Source organism: Pararge aegeria, chromosome 6 (genome assembly GCF_905163445.1).
Source record: "Pararge aegeria chromosome 6, ilParAegt1.1, whole genome shotgun sequence".
In the NCBI taxonomy this organism is placed as follows: domain Eukaryota; kingdom Metazoa; phylum Arthropoda; class Insecta; order Lepidoptera; family Nymphalidae; genus Pararge; species Pararge aegeria.
The window spans coordinates 9,682,041-9,704,534 of NC_053185.1; the positions used below are offsets into that span (position 1 = coordinate 9,682,041).

The following is a 22,494-nucleotide window of genomic DNA, read 5'->3' on the forward strand; positions in this document are numbered from 1 at the left end:
CCTACTACGTATATTTAACCTATGGTCTCCATCATCATCTTTAATTATTTATTTGTCTATTTTAAAATGATTGCATTGTAAATTTATTTTCGTTGTTCCGTGTTCGTAGATTTAATAAAATATATAAATTATCAAATAACATGTTCGAAAGTTATTTTGTTTCGCCATGAGTGCAAAGAGAGTGAATTATGTATCACATTTGTTATTAAAATATATTTAGTGATTCATATTTAAGATTAGTATTATGACAAGTCGATATTAAATCACTTTTATGTTTGTGATTGTGTATTACTTTGATAATGATTGGTTAGGATTAATGTGGCATGGCACTTGTAACAATTCGTCGTACTCCGAGTGTGCAAACACCAAAGAAAACGGTGAGTAACTAACGGATGTAAAAGTTAGGTCAATAATTTAGCACACTGACTAGGGACTCATACATATGGCACACAGTACTATAATTTTATTTTTGTTAATTATAAAATATCAATATGTATTTACATGGATAAACAGTAAACATGTTTATAGATATTATGTCATGAATTAAATAGTTAATCATTATTTGTTTGATTAGACATAAACTTAACCTAATTTTATATTCCTGATTATTTCTTTGTAGTAGTTTAACTTTCCTAGTTTGCAAGGATGATTTATAAAATAGACCTAAAGGGAAACATTCTCTAAAGACACTTTATTTAATGATTAAAACTTTCAAACAAAATCTGCTCTGAACATAATATATATAATAACTATATTAATGAAACAGACCTAAATCAGGCTGATTTTACTTTGTATTGTGTCTAAAAAATTACATAGATAGTTCTGTTATAATTTGGATTTGTATAGATACATTTTTGATATAGATAAGCTATCAAATTAGCCCTTTTTTTAAATTATGTATGGCAATGTAAGCTCTGAAGTAATTAAAGAATATAACTCAAGCCATCTGTTTCACAGGTATCAGTAAATACTGATAATAGATCTGATGATGAGTTATACATTCATATTAATAAATACATGCAAGCTTCAAAGGGCAAGGGGATTAAAGAGACATAGCAATATGCTTTTTGCAGATTCCAATTGCATGATAGAAACAAATTTTGAATCAGATGAATAGCTCACTGTAATGTTATGTAGATACATTCTGTATTTTTAGTTGTACCTTTAGATGAACTATCCACCTTACAAAATCATCTTGCACACAAGGGTGTTTGGTGGAAGGGATCTCTTATAGATATAAGTTTCTCTTTGTTAACAAATAACCAAACATAGATAGTATATGAGTACTATCTATGTTTGTAACTATTTCTGGTAAATAACAAAAACAATGAAATAAATAAATACTTAAATTAAAAAGTGTTCTACTAACTCAAGTTTAGGGTAATCAAATCTTGGACCTACCTAAAATGAAATATATAAAAAGTCATTTACCATACGCGGGCATGGTTGTGTCAGGCAATAATATATTTGATAATTCAAATTAAATTTTTAAATCTAGTTTAGGGACTACAAAAAATGTAGTTTTTTTCCTGAGTTTTATTTTTTTATTTTTAGAGTACTTTACATTATTGTAATAAAATCAAAACATAATCTATTATGATTTGTTATTTAAATTGACACACAAAAGCAAATTTTTTTTTTAAAAACATCTTATCTAATAATAATAGAATCAAAAAACTCTCTTCGTAGGTCTGTGCCCTACGTTTTTAAATCACATTATTGCGTGCTAAGTACAGTTCAGACATTCTATACTAGTTTCAGTCTCATGCCAGTTTGTTTTTTACGTAGAGTGGAGATAATAATTATATTTCCTCCTTACAAGCTAAAACTACTGCAACTATGTTTTGGAGTCCTGTGACTCTCATTAAACCTAGTCTATCATATTCTTAAAAAGAGTTGGTAACTAGCCACGGACGAAACCTCCAAAACATTCTTCTATCATGCTTTTTTGTCATTGTCACAATATTACAAAATATTACACTGTTTAGAACTTTATTTTAACTTCCATTGTTACAGAATTAATAATGTGATTGTTTATTACATTTGTATGCTAAAGCAAATATGGGATCTCTTTGAGGAATTTCTTTTGTTGAATTAATATTATTATTACATGTCTGTGTTCTACAGCTTCAACCACTTAAACTATGGGCCATTGTAGCAGAATGTTGTAACCTTTGTCAAAAATGGGCTAACACAAAAATATTTTCTCAAATCATACTGACACTTATTGTGTTTAGCATGTTAAAACCTACAAACTAGCTTTATAATGTCAAATGTTAATTCAGTCAGTATTGTTATGATTCTAAATGCATATGGGATACTATAGTAAAGGTAAAGATAAAGAGATTAAATGAAATATGTAATTTATTTGAAAAAATATCACATACATATTTTTTGTACTCTGGAAAGGATGCCTTAAATATATATTAATGAACTTATTCTATATCTTTTATAATTAAATTAAATGTTATATATATCTTTAAATCTTTTCATAATTATGAAAAATAGTTAAAAATTATAATGTATCTTAACATAACTATTATTAGAACAGAAAATATGAATTTTGTGTTAAATAATGTTAGTAATTTGAAAGTAATCTGTTTTATGAATAATTCCACAGAAACAAAAACTGGCAATGCAGTTGTAACATCAAATGGTATGTAAAAATGTCAAAGCATTTTTGGAATGCTTTTCAGAAGCTTTTCAGCTATATATCAATAAAAATCCTTTTTTTTAATATTCCTTTAAGTCCCAGTGCCAAGTAGCTATTTTATAAATTGTAATATAATTAATTTTTGGTGAACCAAGGAACAGTGATATTGTGTGCAGACAAATAATATTTTTTTTAAATTTTATTCATAGTTTAACATTATCATGCCACAGAGTGATACTACATTCTAATCATTAATAGATAACTTAAAACAAAAATAATTCTGCCTTATCATAAACTATTGTCCAGAGTACAAAAAAGAACATTGCATTATTTTGCTACAAATAAAACATATTATTTAATTAATCATTAATTTTCTTCACAGGATGAGGAAGAAAAATCAACTGAAGCTTCCGAAGACGATGCTGGGAATCTTACCAGCAAGAGGTATGTAGCACAAACTACACAAACTAAAATAAGTTACTTTATTAACCACAAATGATTATTGTGCTAATCTTCGAAACAGCGAAGGCATTTCGAAAAGCTCTCACAGATTTTTCAGGGAGTTTAGTTTTTTTACTTATAGGCATATGTGGTTGACAACTATCAAGGCTTATTGAAAGCAATGATGCGAAGATTGGCACCAACTTAAATGTGTAGAAAATATTTCTTTCTTGCTTTTCTAGTAATATAACAACGTCGATTTTTTTTTGTCAAAACCTTTTTTCACGCTTTTTAGTGGCTAGGTTTGTAATTATATCAAAGTTATAATAACAAAATGTCAAATGCTCATAACCTTCTAAAATAAGTTGCTTTTCTCGAAGCTGGGGCCTTAATGTTTGAGGAGTTCTCCTTCACCGTCAGCTCCTTTATTGTGATGAGCATAAATTGCTTACTATATACCATCAATATAGCGCAACCAGCAAATACATATATTGTATATTGTGTAGTTCCGGTGGCCATCCGTAGTCTTCATCATCAGTTTCACTTGACCTAATGGTACATTTCGATAGCAAATGTGTAATTTCCTATAAAAATCTCCTTTTTTTGTCAGTCGGTTAATAGACCAAAAGGGTGGGACTAACTGTCTTATGTTTTTAAAGTTAAAGGCATGTATTCACACTTGACTAATATAATCTATACGAATATTAGTCGAAAGTAGGGTCTGGTTGTTTGTTCCTTATGTTCAGGTCAACCGTTGAACCGATCTAAATGAATATGGAAATAGGATGTTAGCCTCGGAAATGCTGCAGGTAAAAATAACCTGCGGAAAATTAAAATTAGTTGCTTGATCTCTAACTTATCTTTTATATAAATTGCATAGATATAGTTCCATAAAAATAGTTTGAAATCCTGGAGACGGTCATAGTATTATTTTTCCTCTTCTGTTGGATTTCTAAATACACGCGAACGAAATCGTTGCTACTTTGAAATAAAATAACTCTCTGTAAGCAATTTTATCAAAAGCAAACCTTAAAATTTATCCGCGGGTCAAGTCACGGACAATCTTAGGTCCGACTACTATCAGGGATTTATTGTTGTTGTGTATACAATTATATTGCATCCACATCTACTTTGAACAAGCTCTCACAACGAGAAAAGTATCGTTGTAACTAGGGCCTAACTAATAATTTGAATTGACGTTAAAAAGTTATCAAAATCGGCTACGGCTACATAAATAAACATTTGTAACGTGCTAGCAGGGGTGTGTATAGCAAAGAGTGTTCTTGAGCATCTCATGTTCCTGTTCTGTATAGAGTTTCTATATTTACGCGATAGTTCGCGCTCGGTTCAGAGGGAAGCCGTGACGAACGTAACTACGTACAGGCGCTCGACGCGTTCGGGCTGGCTCAGGCGCTGCGAGTTGTATGGGCTGACGACGACGCTTGCGCACGTATGGCGCCGTATTGTAACTCGGGACGCGCCGGATGGTGAACCGCGGTGCGCGCAGCGGCCCGTGTGCCGTTTCACAAACCGCATCCGTCGCGAAAATTGCGATTACGGGCTCTTAGTTTTTGTGTTAGTGTCATATCCAGTGATACCGACACTATTTGTTTGGAATTGTGTGGGATATGGTTGCATTTAGGTAATACCTGTTCTAAGATCTTAGTGTATCTGACCTGTTGTTTCCCAAAATGTACTTTTGGACAAGTTGTTGACCTGATGTTCAAACGGTTGTTTACTTTGTAAGTTAATGTAAAGTTTATGATATCATCAATAGCTTACTACTGGATGTCAGTCCACTACTGGATGACGCTTGACAGAAGGGTTGGTGTAGAAGGTAGTAGTTCAGAGGAAGCTGCTGCCCGTTCTCCGTTATATTACCTTAGTCGCCTCGTACGATACCCGAGGGAAGAGGAGGGATTGATAACTCTATTCTGATCAGCTATCCACACAGCAATTAATAGAGCTGCAATATTTTATGAACAATAACTGATACTTAATATTACATTTACGTGATATTGATAGGTAGACATTACCAGGTACCTACCAATAAGAATAACTGAAAAATGAAAGCAATTAGCGATTAACGTTAATGTGTGACTAATAGGTGTAAGTACGAGATTCCTTCTTAACGATAATGACTTTCCAAGTAAGACGTCATTCATATTTAGTTCGTTATCTTAACTACATAAAATAAGTTGAACGAAGTTGAAAAATATAATAAAATAAAATATAATTGACTAAAACACTTTGATCTCTGAAAAAAATCTTGAAAAAATAAATTAAACAAATCATCAAATTACCTGTATCTTTTTCAGTTGCAATTCTTTTATTTCGTTATTCTTTATAAAAATAATTGTTTTTGTCGTAAAAGTATTATTGTTTACTTACTTCTTTTTATAACAAAGACAAATTTTAAATTATTGTTAGTTCATAAAAGGATACTTTAATCTATATCTGTACATCTCATCAAATAAATACATGATGCTACTTTTTTTTTCTAACAACTAAGGAATGAATGGTCGGTTGAAAGACTTTGAGATTAATAACATTCATATTTGAGTCATAGGACTCACGTTTGGGTTTTTAAGGTTAGTAGGTTATTTTTATTGTGTTGGTATATATATATATATAACAATCCCCCTTTTATATCTATAAGGGTTTAATTGCGTATGTAAGATTATATACAAGTCCAAATATGTTTTTGAAATTAGGGCATAATGCCTACTAAACGAAAATTGTTTAGTACGCCTACTATATTATATAAAATCATAATAAATCCTACTATCCTACTAATCGTAATGTATAAGCTTTAGACCCGGAAGTCAAAGCAGACGAAGCCGCGGTGACTTAATCAAACAAAGACGGCAGAACGGATTTGGATTGAATTTGGCATGCATGTAGCCTTTGACATGGAAAAGCACATAGGCTACCTTCTATCCCGATTCCTATTAAATTGAAAATTGTTTACGACCCACGTGTACTTTCGAACTTTACAAATAGTTCCCGTGGTATTATTAAAAATTGTTAACGAACGAAGCCTTTCAGAAGAAGAACAATTCGGAAATCCACGCAGGCGGAAGTCGGAAATTCGTAAGCGCTTAAACATAAATTAAACAATCTGCGAAGATTTACCAATTTTAAATGTGTACGACATTTAAACAGTAAAAAAAGTTCCTTTCCCGTAAAAAATATTTCAATTAAACGTCTAGATCCAAACGAATAAACATGTAAAAGTGTAACCCTTTAATTAAATAATACCAATAACCTTGCCCATTTAACTATGTGAAGAAATAGTTATAACGTACGGGCGTTAGAATTTTTTTTTTTTACATACTGCGCTCACAGAGCTCTTCAAACACCTTTTTTCCAAGCATAGAATTAAGAGCATACAGAAACCGACTAAAACTAAACCGAAGAAGTACACGACTTATTATATATTGAGAGATCAAAAACCACTCCACTTTAGTATTGTTTCTCGGAAAACGGTTATGCACTTCATTGGGAAAAAGTTTGTGAAATAGCAACATTCTAACATTCCGGACGATATTTAATTATCCGGCGATGGTTCCCACAGAAAATTAAATATCGTCCTTAGTTAATTCGAAGAGAGTTGTAAATTCTAAGAAGAAAAATTTTGCGCACACATGCTGCGTACCAAATAATAACTGTTTACAATTTATATATTTTCTAAAATACAGAAATGTTGTTTGTTCGTTTTTTATCTAAAGCTTAACGGCTGTTACACTGATCTTGACTTAATTTGGCACGGATATATCTAGCTCCCGTCAAAAATATTTGTTTGTTTATTTATTTTTAATCAATAAACTTTGAAACTACTAAACCGATTTTAATAATACTAATAGAAAGCAATTACATCCTGAAATGACATAGATTCCTTTTTATTTCATTAAACAAAACCAGTAGCGAAAACTTATTTGAAAACACAATTGAACCTAAAAAATATATATTTTATCAAGCTATTATATTATTATACCTGAAATTGTAAAAACTTAATTGACTTATGATTTTTGTTTCGTTTTATGGTGATTTTAACTAATTAAAACAAAAAAGGTATTTTGTACAACCAGAAGAAAAACGTTCGCGATCGAGATATACTATGTACTTGTACTACAAAAACACTGGTCCTGTCTCTTTGAACTTTATGAGGCATTTTTGTATTAAAAATTAAAATGTTATTTTCAATCGTCATTTTCAGCCGTATAATTTAAGTCCTTAAGACAGTATTTTTTTTAAAGAATGTCATTTGGTCCCATAAGTAGTTTCGGAGATGATGTAAAAGTAGTTGGAGTAACCGTGTATTTTTGGTAAATCGATAAAAAATAACCAAATGGTGGCAAAATTTATCTTCCTATTCTAATTGGAGCATATTGTCATTGCCTGAAAACACGGCAAAACTATGTTTTCAAAAAATTAAACAAATTGATCAGATTGATTTATCGCCCCCGGAACCGCCTGCATTGAAGCCGTTTCTGAGATTCAGATTATATATGTAAATATAATACATATATACAATAATTGCTTGTTTAAAGATTTTAGATGTATATCACGTGACGTGCCCAAATTTTTGCTGCTTAAAAGTAAAACTCTATGATAGAATAAGTCAAATAAGTACTTTCTAGTTTTCCAATACCATTAAACAAATTCTTTTTTGGGATTTTCACTATTGTGCCAAATTAAAAATGATTTATAAAATTACTGAGGACTTTGTTTGGTTGTGCTTCCTTAACGCCCTCACTAAGCATACAGTCAACTTGATTTACGGCACAGAGTCAGTTATAAGGACGGATAGTAAGTCACATAGGAGAGTAACTCTTGATCCCAGTAAACCAAACGGTACCCAAGGGATTTTTAGAAAACCGTAATATATACTGGCACGTAGAACGTGGCCGTGGAACAGCTAGTATTGTTATAAAAATGTGTGATTTAAAGAGACTTAGTTTTTTGTACGGTTCTTTTTAGACTAGGGGAGAGTTTAGGACCATCGCAGCTTTAGTTCTTTTGCGAATGATGTTATCACTAATAGTACCGATAGACACCTGCAGTACTTTTTAACGATCCTCCCTGGTGCAGCGGTGGGTACTGGGACAACGTGGGATCCCGGATTCGATTCCCGGCAGGGGCAATATATAATTTCGGAGCTTCTCTGGTCTGGTCTGTTGGGATGTTCCGGATGTGGCTAATTACCACCCTACTGACAAAGACGTCGCTGAGTGAATTAGGGTACGATGTGGAGTAGAGGTATGGGTTTAATTTATCGGCCATACTCCCTAACAGGTTAGCCCGCTACCGTCTTCCACTGCGTTGGTATATATCTACCACCAGGTGAGATTTCAGTCAAAAAAAAATCATTTTCAATGGATCATCATCATCTCAAGCATAAAAACTGCCTTGCACAAGTTAAAAGAGTATATTTGACTTTGACTTTGTAGGTAGTGTAACAAACATTTGAGTCAATTACTAAATTTGTAGGTCGCATTGTTTTGAAGCGCCGCGCGCCGCGACGTCACGCCATGTGGCGGAGATGTGCGCTGCCCTAAATTGGGTAAAGCGTTACGAAGAAGCAGGCTCACGGGCTGCCGATGCGGCGATTGTATACACGCGCAACTATAAGCGGGCAACGCGGCTTTGGCAACGCGCCGCCGCTCTATTTTTAACGAACCTTGAGATCAACCGCCCTTGCTTCTGTAATGGAAGTGACAATGTAGAGAGCAGTATTTAATAAACTCAAAAATTCTATCTATCCTTGATAGTTTTCTAATAGTATTTCGTATCTACACTCTATATATTATCCCTGTATCTTGAGTGAAACCCTAAACCATGAGTTTTCCTTTTCTTCTGCTAGTTTGTTAGGCAGCACGGCTAACAGTAGACATTTTTCTCCCCGGCGAAATGGCAAAATTATTTGTTCTCCCTGATGAGATCCTGTGACCCTTGCTGTCTGACTAAACAAGCAGAGCAACAGATTTTTTGCAATGGCGCATATAAACTTCTATTTCCTGTTGCCGTGCGTTGGGGCAGAAGTGCAGAAGGGATACAATCGGGGATATAATTTATGTCTCTTCCTGCTAGCTTTTTAGCGATGAGTCCGCATTATAGCTTCGTGTTTATTAATGTGCGATTTAAGCTCGTGTTGTTATAATTTAGTTGGTTGTACAATAAAATGTATGTTCGTTTCATTTCATTATTTACACATATCTATGTATACGTAGAAAACTTGCGTAGTCAGCCGTATAATTACGAAAAAGGTCAACTCATGCGAGTTTGATGCATGAAAGCTCCCTTTGAACGGGATTTTACTGTTATAAATAAATGTGAGCATCAAACAAAGGTCGAGCTTCAAGGTCATTTAAATAAAATTATGGGACAAAGTATCGATTTATTATTAAAAAATATATTTTTATCGTAATCTGTACCCCGCTGCTCTATGCAGCAAGTACTTATCAGCCTATGTGTATGTATGTTCCGTGTGGAAATGGTGACAACCAGCCATTATGAAAAAAAGGAACTCGAACTATGCTTAAGTGATTTTTACAGTAGGAAACTGTATCACATAAAATAGATATTTAATTCTTATATCGAAAACAGTGATTTTTACAGTTTCCTACTGTAAAAATCACTTTTTTCGATATTAGAATTAAATATCTATTTTATGTGTTTAGATCCTGAAACTATTTCAGTGGTACAGTTTTATTCAATATAATTTAAAAAACTCTGGACTAAAGAAACTTTTCCTTATTTATTTAACCATCAAATCCACCTGACCAAACAGGCAAAATGAACGTGAAAACGCATAAGTTTGGATCTCACAGTTTACTCATTAAGTAACCATGTTGTATTTTATTAATTGGTTCTTTTAATGTAGACCGTATTTGCTTTGCTCGTTTCTACCCCATGTGCAAGTACCTACTATTTTAGTGTTATAAATGCAAAAGTTTATAAACAACTAACATAGTTTCGCGAGCGATGTTAGGACAAAAGTCATTTTTTTATATTTCCGTTTTTAGATAACTTTAAAAGTTATCTTGTTATTGAGTAGGTATCGGAAACCTTAAAATCAAGAACGTTGCCTTTCAGAACACGAAGCGGTAGATATCTACATGAAAACAGTAACAGTTCTGCAAATTAATGTTATATAGTAATGTATTATGCGTTTGAAGGATTAATCGAAAATAGCTAGTAGTATGAGTAATCGCCACGATGTAGATGAACGTATGGAGGCAAAGTGCAAACCCACGGCTCAAGGGCTAGCCAGCTTGTCTCGCGGTTGGCGGGTGCGCGAACGAGCTCCGTATCGCGCCCGGGCTGTGGTGAAAGGAAGGTAAACGCCACAAGACGGATTGCCGCAACCTGACTAAAAATGGCGTCATTCATACATTTCGAGGTTGCATTATTTTTAAAAAGTCATTACAGCCAAATGACTTGTAGGTACGATTCTCGCGCACCTCTTTTGAAGGACAGCCTGTTGTAACTAGTCGATACTCAATTATTTTTATCATCGATGATTTCAATGTGACAGACCGCTCAAAGTGCCCACCGAGCCGTGTACAACTTTTTTACTTGGAGCTATTTTTATCATTAGCCGACCCTCTATATTTATACCAAGTATACTCTACTATTATCATAAGGAATTGTGTCTTTAAAGATTTGTCTTCTGCATGCAACATATTGTAGTCCCTATGCTTATTTAGATGGTTTAGAGTATCTTTTTTGCCCAAGATCTATACAGGGTCGAAAAAACATAGAAATATAAATATTTTGTTATGTAACCACATTAATAATTTATCGTAATAGTAAAATAGGAAAGATTATGGCGTGACGTCGCGGCACAGGAAAATACCAAACCAAATCTTTAAATAAAGCACGCTACGTCAGAGCAAGTTTGTTTTCTTGTTATCAGCTTGTCATAATTTTGGCCCCCTTATAATGAAAAAAATAGCTTGCGTTGCCAAATGCACTTCAAATGACGCCATCATTATTAGAACATGTTGTATGTTAACATTTACTATAAGTCGGCTATGCATTTACTATAAAGAAATGGGGCGGTCCGTAGAAGAAGAGTTACTGACATAGGTCATTGAGTTGCGAAGCTAAAGTGGCAGTTTGTGACGCACATAGTTCGGAAGATTGACGGACGCTGTGATTTCAAGGTGTTCTGGTGACGTAGTGGCGACCTAGACCAAGACAATGCAGCGTTGGTAGACCACCACGGTATAACTAAAACGAGTTGCCGTAGAGCGTGACAATCCCTACGAAAGACGTATTTTCCATCAAACTGTCGGTTGAGATGATTATGATATTTTAGTATTAATGAAGGTGGTGAAACAGATAATTCGTCTGAAGTTTTATAGTTTTTTTCTAGCACCGGACTTGGTCATAGGTTTGACTTGCTCGCAGTATTACAGTGTTCTTCTACATCCATACTAATAGGTATTGTAAATGCTAAATTGTGTTTGTTGCTCCTACTTCACGCCCTAACTAAGCAACCAATAGAAATGATTTAGTAGTTTCCTTAGTTAGTTCCTTAAAAACAATAAATTCCCACAAGTCGTTTTTCGTATTTTTACAACAAATATCGTCCTTCCTTCACGTGCTAACGAAGCAACCGAACGATTATTCACCACGGTTAACACCGGCGCAGCTAGATCATAACCCTGTCCGATTTCGTCCACGGTGGTCAATTGGCCGAGAGATTTTCCAACTACGGGGGAGATACTATAGTATACAAGTGCATTGTGCACAAGTTCGTGCGCAAACACCGTTGCACTCTCTATTACTTTTCCTCGATAAATGAGCTATCCAACACTGAAAGAATTATTAAAATCGGACCAGCAATTTTTGAGATCACCGCGTTTAAGTAAACAAAAAAACTCTTCAGCTTTATATAGTACTTACTATAAGATTTGCGGTCAGCCGCCTACTTCTATCCAAAAAAACAGTTATTTATTTGTTCCAGTCTCAATGAGTGCTACTTCGCTAACAAGGGCGCGGCACTGGTGCTGGGCAGTGCGGAGCAGGGCTGCACGGACCGCAAGCGCTCGCCAGCGCGGCCGCATCCTCAGCAGGACATTCACAACCACCTACAGTCTATGTTTTATTTGGTGCGCTCGGAGGAGACGCTCAAAATGGTAAATATTATTTTCTTGGCTTGGAAATTTGAGCATCATTTTGTCAACCTTCTTAATATTAATCGAAATTACTGTACCGGCCAAATACATGCAAGCAGCGGCCCACAATGTTTATGTGAAGACATGATTTTTCAGTGGCTTGGTGTTTATCTGTATAAGTATTTATGTAGATCTATTATACATAAATATATTCATCTTAGTACCTATAATATAAGCTATGCTTATTTTGGGGCTAGATGGTGATGTGTGTATGTCGTAGTATATTTATTTTGTTTTGGCATTTCTTTAATTAATAACGTCTCTACTACACTATAGGTTGAATCACTGGTATGATGAGTGATAACATAGGGAGATTAATATATTTGTTTACTATAATGGTACTTTTCTGTGTACTAGATAAGGTTGGATAATTAAGCATCTATTTCTGGATTTCCTCTTTGGTTAAGATGGTTTAATTTTTTCGAAATTTTGCTTAAAAAAGTTGAACTTTATTTTGAACTCTAAAAAGTTAAGGATATCATTAGCATACCGTGGTTTACCTACATTACTACAAAAAAATGTGATAATCAAATTAGAAGGCATTCCGTTTATAGAGGTTATGACTTAGTCATGTACATTTCAGTATCTAGGTAGGTAAATATAACATACCCGAAAACGGTTAAATAGACCGAGAAATAACGGGCGTGGTTACATAGTATGAATCTATATAAATTCATATATTATGTATAAACACAAAGTCATTTTTAAATTAGGTTATTAGGTTATTTACTAAGATACCACCCTTAGAAAGAACTTATCACTAATACTTTATTTAGAAATAATTACTTATATTTTAGTTTTCAAAAAATTGACAGCCCTAGCGCAAAGACATCACATACATGACGTGTTTGTGTATGCAATGTGTGTGCAAATTATTGTTTAAATATAAACTAGCACATTATTATGTTTCTACCGCTATAGTCGTCCCATTTGACCCTAAATATAGTATATGGTTGTCACCGCATATGTTTTATGAAAAGTTTGTTACAGTTACTTCTGCAAAAGTACTGAATCTAGCAAAAGTTGAAAAACTATAGTCTTCCGTGTCGTTGTCACATATACATACTATAATACCTCATCGGCATACTACCGTACACTTCATGCATACATAAAATCAGCAGGTTAGGAAGCTATCCCGAATTATATAATATAACTCATAAAGAAAGATCATTTTCCATTTAATGCCATCTTCCTGCTTTGTGCCTACACTGGCCAACAACCCTGGTCACGCTATTGACTGTAACGTAGCTAACACGTAGCGGCCTTGTCTTATCTTAGTACTTGATTACATAATATTAATTGTACTAGGCGGTGAAATTGGAGAGCGCTCATCCAGGGCGGACGCGGTACTTGGTAGTGGTTTGTCGTGGTGACGAAGCAGCGCTGTTGGGTATAGACTGCAACGAGCGGACGACGGTTGGGCTTGTTCTGCGAGTCCTGGCGGACACGTCTATAAAACTTGACGGCGATGGGTAAGATAACTGCACCAGCACGGCTAGCGTAGGTAGGGGACAAAAATTATATCTCCCGATTTAATCCCCTGACAAGGGATAAAACTCAAGTCTCCACCAGCCAAAGCACGGCAACAGGGAATTGGAAAAGTTTATAATTAAAGTGCGGTCAATTTATCCGCAGACTAAATGTAAACAAACATATGTCAGGCCGTTCGCTTAGTGAAGGAGTAAACAACATTTTAATCTGCTGCAAAAATACAAATAAATTTTAGTTTTAGTCTTCTGAAAAAGTTAAAAAGAAAAGATGTTATGCTCTAAAATACTAAAATATCCTTACCTAACCTAATATGTTCACGATATGTCATTTGTTTGTTTACATTTGGTTCGCGGATAAATTGGCCGCACTAAACACGAAATTGAACGATATATGCAGTTTCCACTTGTGCTCCAAAGCTAGCATAGTTCATAAAGCTATGTGAGAATATAAAATTTCCTTTTCTAGAGCAGAAAAATGTCTCCTGCCCATGCAAGCCGTGCAGGGGGCTTACTAGCATCGTTTATAGCAGTATTATTATAAAATAATTGATTTATATGAAATCCCTTGACGGCCTCTTATGTTAGGATAATAGTTCTGAAACAAGAGCGCCATCAATACTAATATTATTAATGCGAAAGTGTGTCCGTCCTTCCTTAACGCCCTCTAAGGAACCAATCGACTTGATTTTTGGCATAGAGTTAGTTGAAAGGACCGACAGTAACATAAGCATAGTAACTTTTTATTCTGGAACCATCAAATTTATAAGGAATATTTTTACACCTAATATCGCCCTCCCTTCGCGTCCTACCAAGACAACCAAACGACTCATATAAGTTTTTCGGTCACTTTGCCGCGCGGCTCAGCTAGGAATAGTATTATACTGCTGCAAGCGATGATATTAAGCACCTTTTCTTCACAAAAATTACCACGTGATCTCACACTGACCAAACCGATTATAAAGACATTTATCGATCTTGATGAAACTAGGCTTGCGGAACGATACAGTCCCATACTAAATATAGCAGAAGAAGTGTCCGGTTTTTAATTTTCACTCATGAATGTTGTCTCAATATTGACATATTTACAAGTAGTATTTACTGATAATGTTATTGTAACTGCTGATTTCCGTAACATCTATTTATATTGAGTAGTCAGACTAGTCTGTAGCGCGTGGACAATTTAAATTTGATAAGGGAACCGAATAATTTTTTTTATTGTAAAAAATATGTTAAAACCAACACATTAGAGTTAACTTTGAATAGTGGTCATGATAACAAATAAATGAGGTCAAACTCTAAATCCCTAATCATATTCTATTGTCAATCAAACCACATATACCTATTATAATTTATAATCGGTATAAGTGTGTGTAAACTTTCCAACAAAAACGTTCGAAGCGGAAAGAATCAAATGTATTGTATCTAATATATATGCAGTGACGTGCACTGGGTTCCTTACCAGGGTAAGCATACAGCAGGAAAATTGTTTAAAATGGAAAAATCCTCCTCTTATACGGGCTATATTTAAGGGTATGCAGTGTTTTTGTGCATGTATGAATTTCAGGCCACTGTTTATGTGGGTAGCATATATAATAGATACAATACATTGGAATGTTTGCAAGTTTATCATTATTATCATCATCATCATCATCATCATCATCATCATCATCATACTCATCATCATCATCATACTCATCATCATCATCATCATCATCATCATCATCATCATTTCAATCCATTAACGGCTCTCGGGTGCCCTTTAGAGTGAGAAGGGCCACGCTGGCCAAGTGCAGATTAATAGACTTCACACACCTTTGTGAACATTTAAGAGAACCCAGGCGTGCGTGCGGGTTTCCTGCTTTCCTTCACCGTTAAAGCAATTGATATTTAATTGTATTGATTAAAAGTTTGCGAGTAAAGATAAATAATGTACAGATAGAATGATTGAAGTCGTTAAAAAAAACCACCGCTTATAGATTTATTGTTTGTTTAATTAGGAGCCTTATCGTCATAATTGCAGGAATCCAACTCGATGACATCTACGTACACTGGAACAATAACTAATTACGGATTCATTGTCCACAGGGGGTTTAGTGTGTGCGTGTGCAACCAACAACATATATTCAAGCCAGTGTCTGTGCAAGCCATGTGGTATGTATTTTTATGATTACGAAGTAAGTATGAACTGTAACTCGCGATTTCGCCTGTGTAACATTTTCCTGTTTTGGATTACACAGTATGAACTGAACTGCGACTTCTTCTATATTGCGTATTTTAGGGATCTTTATGTTTCACGTAGGACTACGATGGCGACGGTGTTTCTTTATGACTAAAACCGCGTTCTTTTAAGTATACGATACTCCAGCAAGATTCGATTGCGAGCCAACTATTTTTTAACTTGAGGGGTGTATGACCGGTGTTTGGTTTTATTTATAGTAATAGTTGACGGACAAGGCTTTTTTCGCATTAGGGCATGCAAGGAACACCTCCTGCAACGTGCCGCCCTGTGTCCATAAACCTGTCTTTATGAATATTATTTCTTAAAGTACCAGTTATCTTTGTACCCATAACACAAGCTACGCTCACTTTGGGACTAGATGACAATGTGTGTATTGTCGTAATATATTTGTCAGCATTATTAAACCATTTCCGGCCAATTACAGGGCACAAGAAGAAACTACCCTCTGCAACACAGGTTTTCATACCGCAGAGGGTAGGGCTACGTCTCTGTAACCAACAATTGGTTACAGTTACAAAACAAACTGTAAACTAAACACTAGGCTATTGGAGTAAGGATTTAAGCAAGCAAACAATTTTAAAGCGTGTCAAATGTACAGTGCTCGTTTGCAGGTCGGCGTTACAAACGCTGCACCGGGCGAGCGCGCGCGCCCGCTCGCTCAACCATTTTGCGGGCGGCGCGTCGCACGCATGGTGCGCGCACTACGACCGGTGCGTCGGCTCCGACCGCTCCTGCCTCAACGAGTGGCACGCCATGGACTGCCTCGAGTCGCGCCGCCCGCCCTCGCCGGACTCGCTCAGGCTCAAGTTAATAACGAAACACACTCTGTCCCATCACACGAGCCGCTGGCAACAACCACAAGGCGTGAGCAGCAAACGACGAATTGTATCGTTAGCGGCCACCGGCGTTAATAGTGTGCGACGAGGCCATATGGAAAATGTATGAAAGCTACAGAAAATATGGCCGTTGGTTGTGTTCTGTGGTTGTGGGCAGTGGCCCGTGGGCGGGGACATTTATACCTTGCAAAAATAGGCATAATGACAATAACAGAGAATCGCTGAAATATTGTACTTATCTTATACATATAAGATTTTTCAAGTCTAACAATTACTCTTAGCTTATTAACGATTGCTTTGCACAAGGCTCATCTCATAGAAGTTGTTTGAGAGATTTTGAGAGCATAGACCCACAACGCTCCTCTCAGAACCCGACAATTATCACAAGATAATGATAACTGCCTTTGTCTGTAGCGGTTAGCATTATTAACAACGGATCACGGGTCCTGGGATCGAATCCCGGATCGGTTCAAACTTGTAAAGTATAAAGAATTCTCAGTATCAGCCCAGGTTCGCGCAATTGGCTGTGTTAACCCTGTGTCTCGGAAGCACGTTAAACCGTATTTCTCGGTTATTTTTATTTTTAACAAGCATAGTTTAAAATATTAACAAAAAGATAACTGCGATTGCTCGCATGCAGTCGGTTTTAACGTGTTAAGAAATTGGAATAAGACCTTATTGTTACATTCAACATAATATGCTACTGCACACCTAGACCTCATTTCTTGACCTCGAATTGAATCGGATGTTGGCAAATACGCTAATTAAATGCATTAGATGCGTGCGAAATGCGAAGCAATAATTATTTCGTTCTTTATGATAATATACATATATTATAACTAGCCGTTTGCAGCCCGCTTCGCTGGGCGAATTGAAAAAGGAAATAAATTACATTTTATGTTTCATTTTTATTTATTTTTTTCATATTTTTATTATTCTCCTTTTTTTTATTTTTGTATGAACATAAATAGGCCCCGCGGATAGAACTGTAAGCATCGATATTGTTTAGACTTACTCAAATTCCAAATTCCATCGATTTAGCCTGTATCTTTCATCCAGGTGATTTTTCTCACTAATATTCATTGTAACTTTCAATGTGCAATCATTATAACATTTCCGTGCTTTTCTTCCAAAAATTAATAATAATTGACATGAAGAAAAAAATTTGAAATGAGCATTGAAAGTTTAAGTTAAAGTCATTGCAAGTCTCATATGTGAAGTTGAAATCTGTCTAGGTTCAAGTGCGACGAATTTTCTGTTAACTAAAATTTTCTCCGTGACATCAATTTTTTATAGAAAATTAATTGTGCATGTTTTTTATGAATTCTATTGGAATAAGTAACTAAATTTCTTTTCCACATCTCATGTGCTTGGAAAATGCATTAATTTTAATCTATTACATTTCCGCGATCCCGCAATAAAAGAATTCGTCGGTTATGTAGTCTGCAAAAGTAAAATAAATGTAAAATTCTTAGTCCGTTGATTGGATAGCTACATGTAAAGTTAAGTTTTTGAAACCTCTCAATGACTTTTTCTCCGCTGCCAAAAAGACGATTGTTGTAAGGAAATACACGAATATCCCTACATACACGAAGATCCCCACCAAATTTGGAGTCTGTAGAAGTTACAGGTTAGAAATAAAAATTTTAGATTTTAACACCCACCCCCGCAATTCCTGTCGGAAGTAGACTTTATTGAAATCCATTTTGAGATGTTCTTTATGTGAATAATAAAAGATTCCTACCATATTTAGAATTTTTAGAAGCTATATTTCGAAATTGAAATTTTTTATTGTTAACACCCACCCCCGCGAACCTTATTGGAGGTGATTCATTGTAAAATCCGCTCGAAGATCATTTTTATATCACTTATAGAAAATTCCTACAAAGCTTGTAGGAGCTTTAGCTGGAAAATTAAAAATATAAATTGTTAATACCCACCCCCGCAACCCCCTGTGGGGTGAGCTATCGTAAAATTCGTTCATAGCCTATTTCTACACCTCTTACAGAAGATTCCTACCAAATTTGAAGTCTATAGGAGCTATAGTTTAAAAACGGGAATTGTTCATTGTTAACGCCCCCGCAATCCCCGATGGGGAATGAATTTCTTAAAATCTTTTCGTAGCTGACCTCTACATAGCAAAAGTAATATTCCTACCAAGTTTCACGTTTCTAAGTCTTATGGTTCCCGAGATTTCGTGGTGAGTGACTATATAGATGGGAATTCTTCGATTATCATCGAAATTTTTAACTTTTTATCGGGCTTTTTTAAAATTTTCTTACATACAAAACTTTCTCCTGACAATTCTGAAGATAAAAAAGAAGCCCAATTGGTCTGGTAGATTCTTATATATTATTATATTATATTATTCTTATATATTAGCGGGATAAATGTTCATAAAAGTAAAACAGCAATAAAAAAATGAAGGAATGTTGGAATTCAAAAAATAGATAGCCATAAACCATCTAGGAAAAATTTCGCATCGAATGGTGGTAGTTTCATGTCGATACGATCAGTGGTTTAGGCGTGATTGAGCCTCAAACGAAGACCATTTTCATTATATATATATAGAAGATAACTATTATGTGTTTTTACCCGATAACGGCGAGCAAGGGAAGGTATTTAATAATGTTAAATATATTCCCAATATCCGTGTATATAAATGTAGTATGCATATAACATGATTTTGGTATGTAGCGTTGCTCGTAATATTAGGTCGATTAAAAAAAAAAATTGAGGTCCGAAGAGCTGTAATTACTTAGTGCCAACCCAAACATTAATCAAATAGGGTCTGGGAGAACTAGGTGCAAAGATTAAGATCTTAGAAAAAATAATAATCCACACTCATGTTCACACGCGCACACACGCACGAAAATGTGATGTCTAGTCATTGCAATTTAATGATGGGTATTAACTTTTTAGGTTACTTTCATACAAAAACTTAATGTTTTACTTATACAACGAGTATTAGTTGTGGTACTTTTTAAGTTGGCGCCGTAGAGTTCCATACCAAATTACATGTTATAGTTAACCTATTGTTTTTTTTTTCTTTTCTAAAGGTTTTATTTTTTGCAGGCCGCGTGAGAGAGACGAAACGGAGTGCGTAATAAGATGTACGCTGAAAGAGATTATGATGAGCGTAGATCTCGACGAAGTGACGAGCAAAGCGATACGCGGCCGCCTCGAAGACGAACTCGACATGGACTTAGCCGAGTTCAAGTCCTTCATAGACCAAGAAATGCTCACGATATTGGGCCAAATGGATGCGCCTACGGAGATATTCGATCATGTTTATCTCGGCTCCGAATGGAATGCAAGTAACTTTGAGGAATTGCAAAGAAATGGGTAGGTATGACAAAGTTGCTTTGCCAATTTTTTTTGTACTTCAAAACATGAGCGGAATATTAAATGTCTTTTGTTTTTTAATTCCAGAGTTAGACATATACTCAATGTGACAAGAGAAATAGACAATTTTTTCCCAGGTATGTTTGATTACCTAAATATTAGAGTTTATGACGACGAAAAGACTGATCTTCTAAAGCACTGGGATAATACTTTTAAATATATAAATAAAGCCAGGAATGAGGGCTCGAAAGTTCTCGTGCACTGTAAAATGGGAATCAGCAGGTCCGCCTCCGTCGTGATAGCCTACGCAATGAAAGCTTTCAACTGGAACTTCGACAAGGCTCTCAGACACGTCAAAGCGAAAAGAAGCTGTATAAAACCGAACAATAACTTTTTAAACCAACTCGAGACTTATCAAGGCATATTGGACGCCATGAAGAATAAAGAAAAGTTGCAGCGGTCGAAATCGGAGACAAATTTAAAAGCACCAAAGTCGTCGTCCAAATTAGAAAACAAAATAATGGATCCCACACCTCTAGTTTTGGCTCTGACAGGCTCGTACACGGGCCGGCCGAGGTCCTGGTCGCCCGACTCGAAGCTAGCTGGAGAGCTTCTGCCGCCCACCTCCGTGTCGCTCGAGAACCTGGCCTCCGAGACGCGCCACATGCTCATGCCGTGCGCCGGCGGCAGCTACAGCGTGTCGCCCAACCAGATCATGCGCCTCAAGGAGCAGGGCGCGCTGAGCGTGCGCGTGCTCGTGCACGAGATCGAGCGCCGCGAGCCGCCGCGCCGCCTGGCGCGCCTCAACTTCGGCGCGGACGCGTCGCCGCTACGCGTGCTCCAGAAGTGCCCGCAGACCGACGCGGATGGCGACAAGATTCACACGTGGGACCCCGGGGAGCCGCCATGGCCGCGGGGCGAGGACATGCGGAACGCTATCGACAGTGACGATATAGTGAAAAGTGATAGTGGTATGATTGACGTGAAATTAAAAACTTGTGACGTTTCCTGCAATCCGTTGGAAAGTAACGCGGACTCGGAGCGGCGCGGTGACGACGAGGCGCCGCCGCCAAGTAGGCAGAGCTCCTGGAGTTCTTTCGACAGCGCGGTGGTGCCCGATCTGTCGCGACACTCTTCGTGGGGCTCGGGAGACACGCGCGCTGCGCGTCCTCCGCCCGCACCCCGCGACGAGCCTGCACTAGACCTCGGCGTCATCCGGGAACTGGCCGAGCGACCGCGCCCGCCGCCCGACATCGCCGCCAACGAACGCAAGTTCAACGAGACCTGTGCCATACTCGAGGAGCTAGCGCGCATGGAGAGCGCACGGGACCGCGGCGCCTCCACGTGGGGCGGGCGTCTATCCGCTTCTGCGCCTGCTGACACGTGGCTGCGCGTAGGGCCACGTCGTCGCCGGCTCGCCGCAGCTTCGCACGGTGACCTGCCGCGCGCCGCGCCCGCGCCCCGCCCGCAGCCCGTCGGCCTCGTTAGTAACCTCAAGAAGGAGTTCGAGGCGCGTTCCGAGCCCGAGCCGCCGCGCCCTTCCGTATTGCGTGCCCGCCCACCGGCCTCGCCCCCTGCACCCACGCCTCCCCCACAGCCCGCTGAAGATCTATCGGTGCGAGTGCTGGTGGACCGGTACGACCAGCCGGGCCGCACGCGCTCCGAGTCGGGTGGCGAGCCCAGCCGGCCTAAAGCGCCGCACGAGTCGATGTCAAAGAAGTGCAAGCTGACGGCTGAGGGGGAGAGCCGCGCGCGCGTACGCAATTCGTACTGCGGCCCGGCGGGCGAGCGGCCTCCGGCGGTGCCTACCGTAGTTGCGCTCGCTCCTCTCGACTACTCAAATATGGTGGTTTCAACTGTGATGTCGAAAGCTCAAAATAAAAAACAATTGCAGCATGGGAAAACCCATCCGTTGACGAGGCTCAACTTGAACCGGTCGAATAATAGATGTTCGAATCCTGTGTATAATACTATGTAGTAGTTATGGTCTAAGAGCTGGTGGGACATTTTAAAACAGCTTTTTTCAAGTACCTCTTTAAAATTTTCTACCGGCTCTCTGGCCATTAGTATTGTTTTATTTATTATGAATTCTTGCCAAACTGGATATTTTATCTATCTAGAGTTTTATATACTATTTACAAAATGAAATCACAGTGTATTTGTCTATCACAGTAAATGTATATAAACGCCTGTTTGTGAGTAGAGACTTTTATAATGACACTTGTTTTTATTGCTCTATCACGCAAGACGAAGGTTATGCGTTCTGTTTGCTATCAGTTCTCCCATGTTGGTTAAAAGACAT

At 37.1% G+C, this 22,494-nt stretch overlaps 1 protein-coding gene across 1 annotated transcript; it reads left to right on the forward strand.

Moving 5' to 3' along the window:
* The first annotated feature begins 82 nt into the window (after window positions 1–82).
* LOC120624380 (protein phosphatase Slingshot) lies at window positions 83–22,410 on the forward strand. The gene is given in 9 exon segments (XM_039890892.1): window positions 83–377; window positions 3,036–3,097; window positions 12,072–12,243; window positions 13,591–13,754; window positions 15,858–15,923; window positions 16,623–16,817; window positions 19,923–20,192; window positions 20,280–22,071; window positions 22,073–22,410. Coding segments are annotated over 9 exon segments (2,811 nt in total). The 5' UTR covers window positions 83–323; the 3' UTR covers window positions 22,109–22,410.
* Window positions 22,411–22,494: the final 84 nt, after the last annotated feature.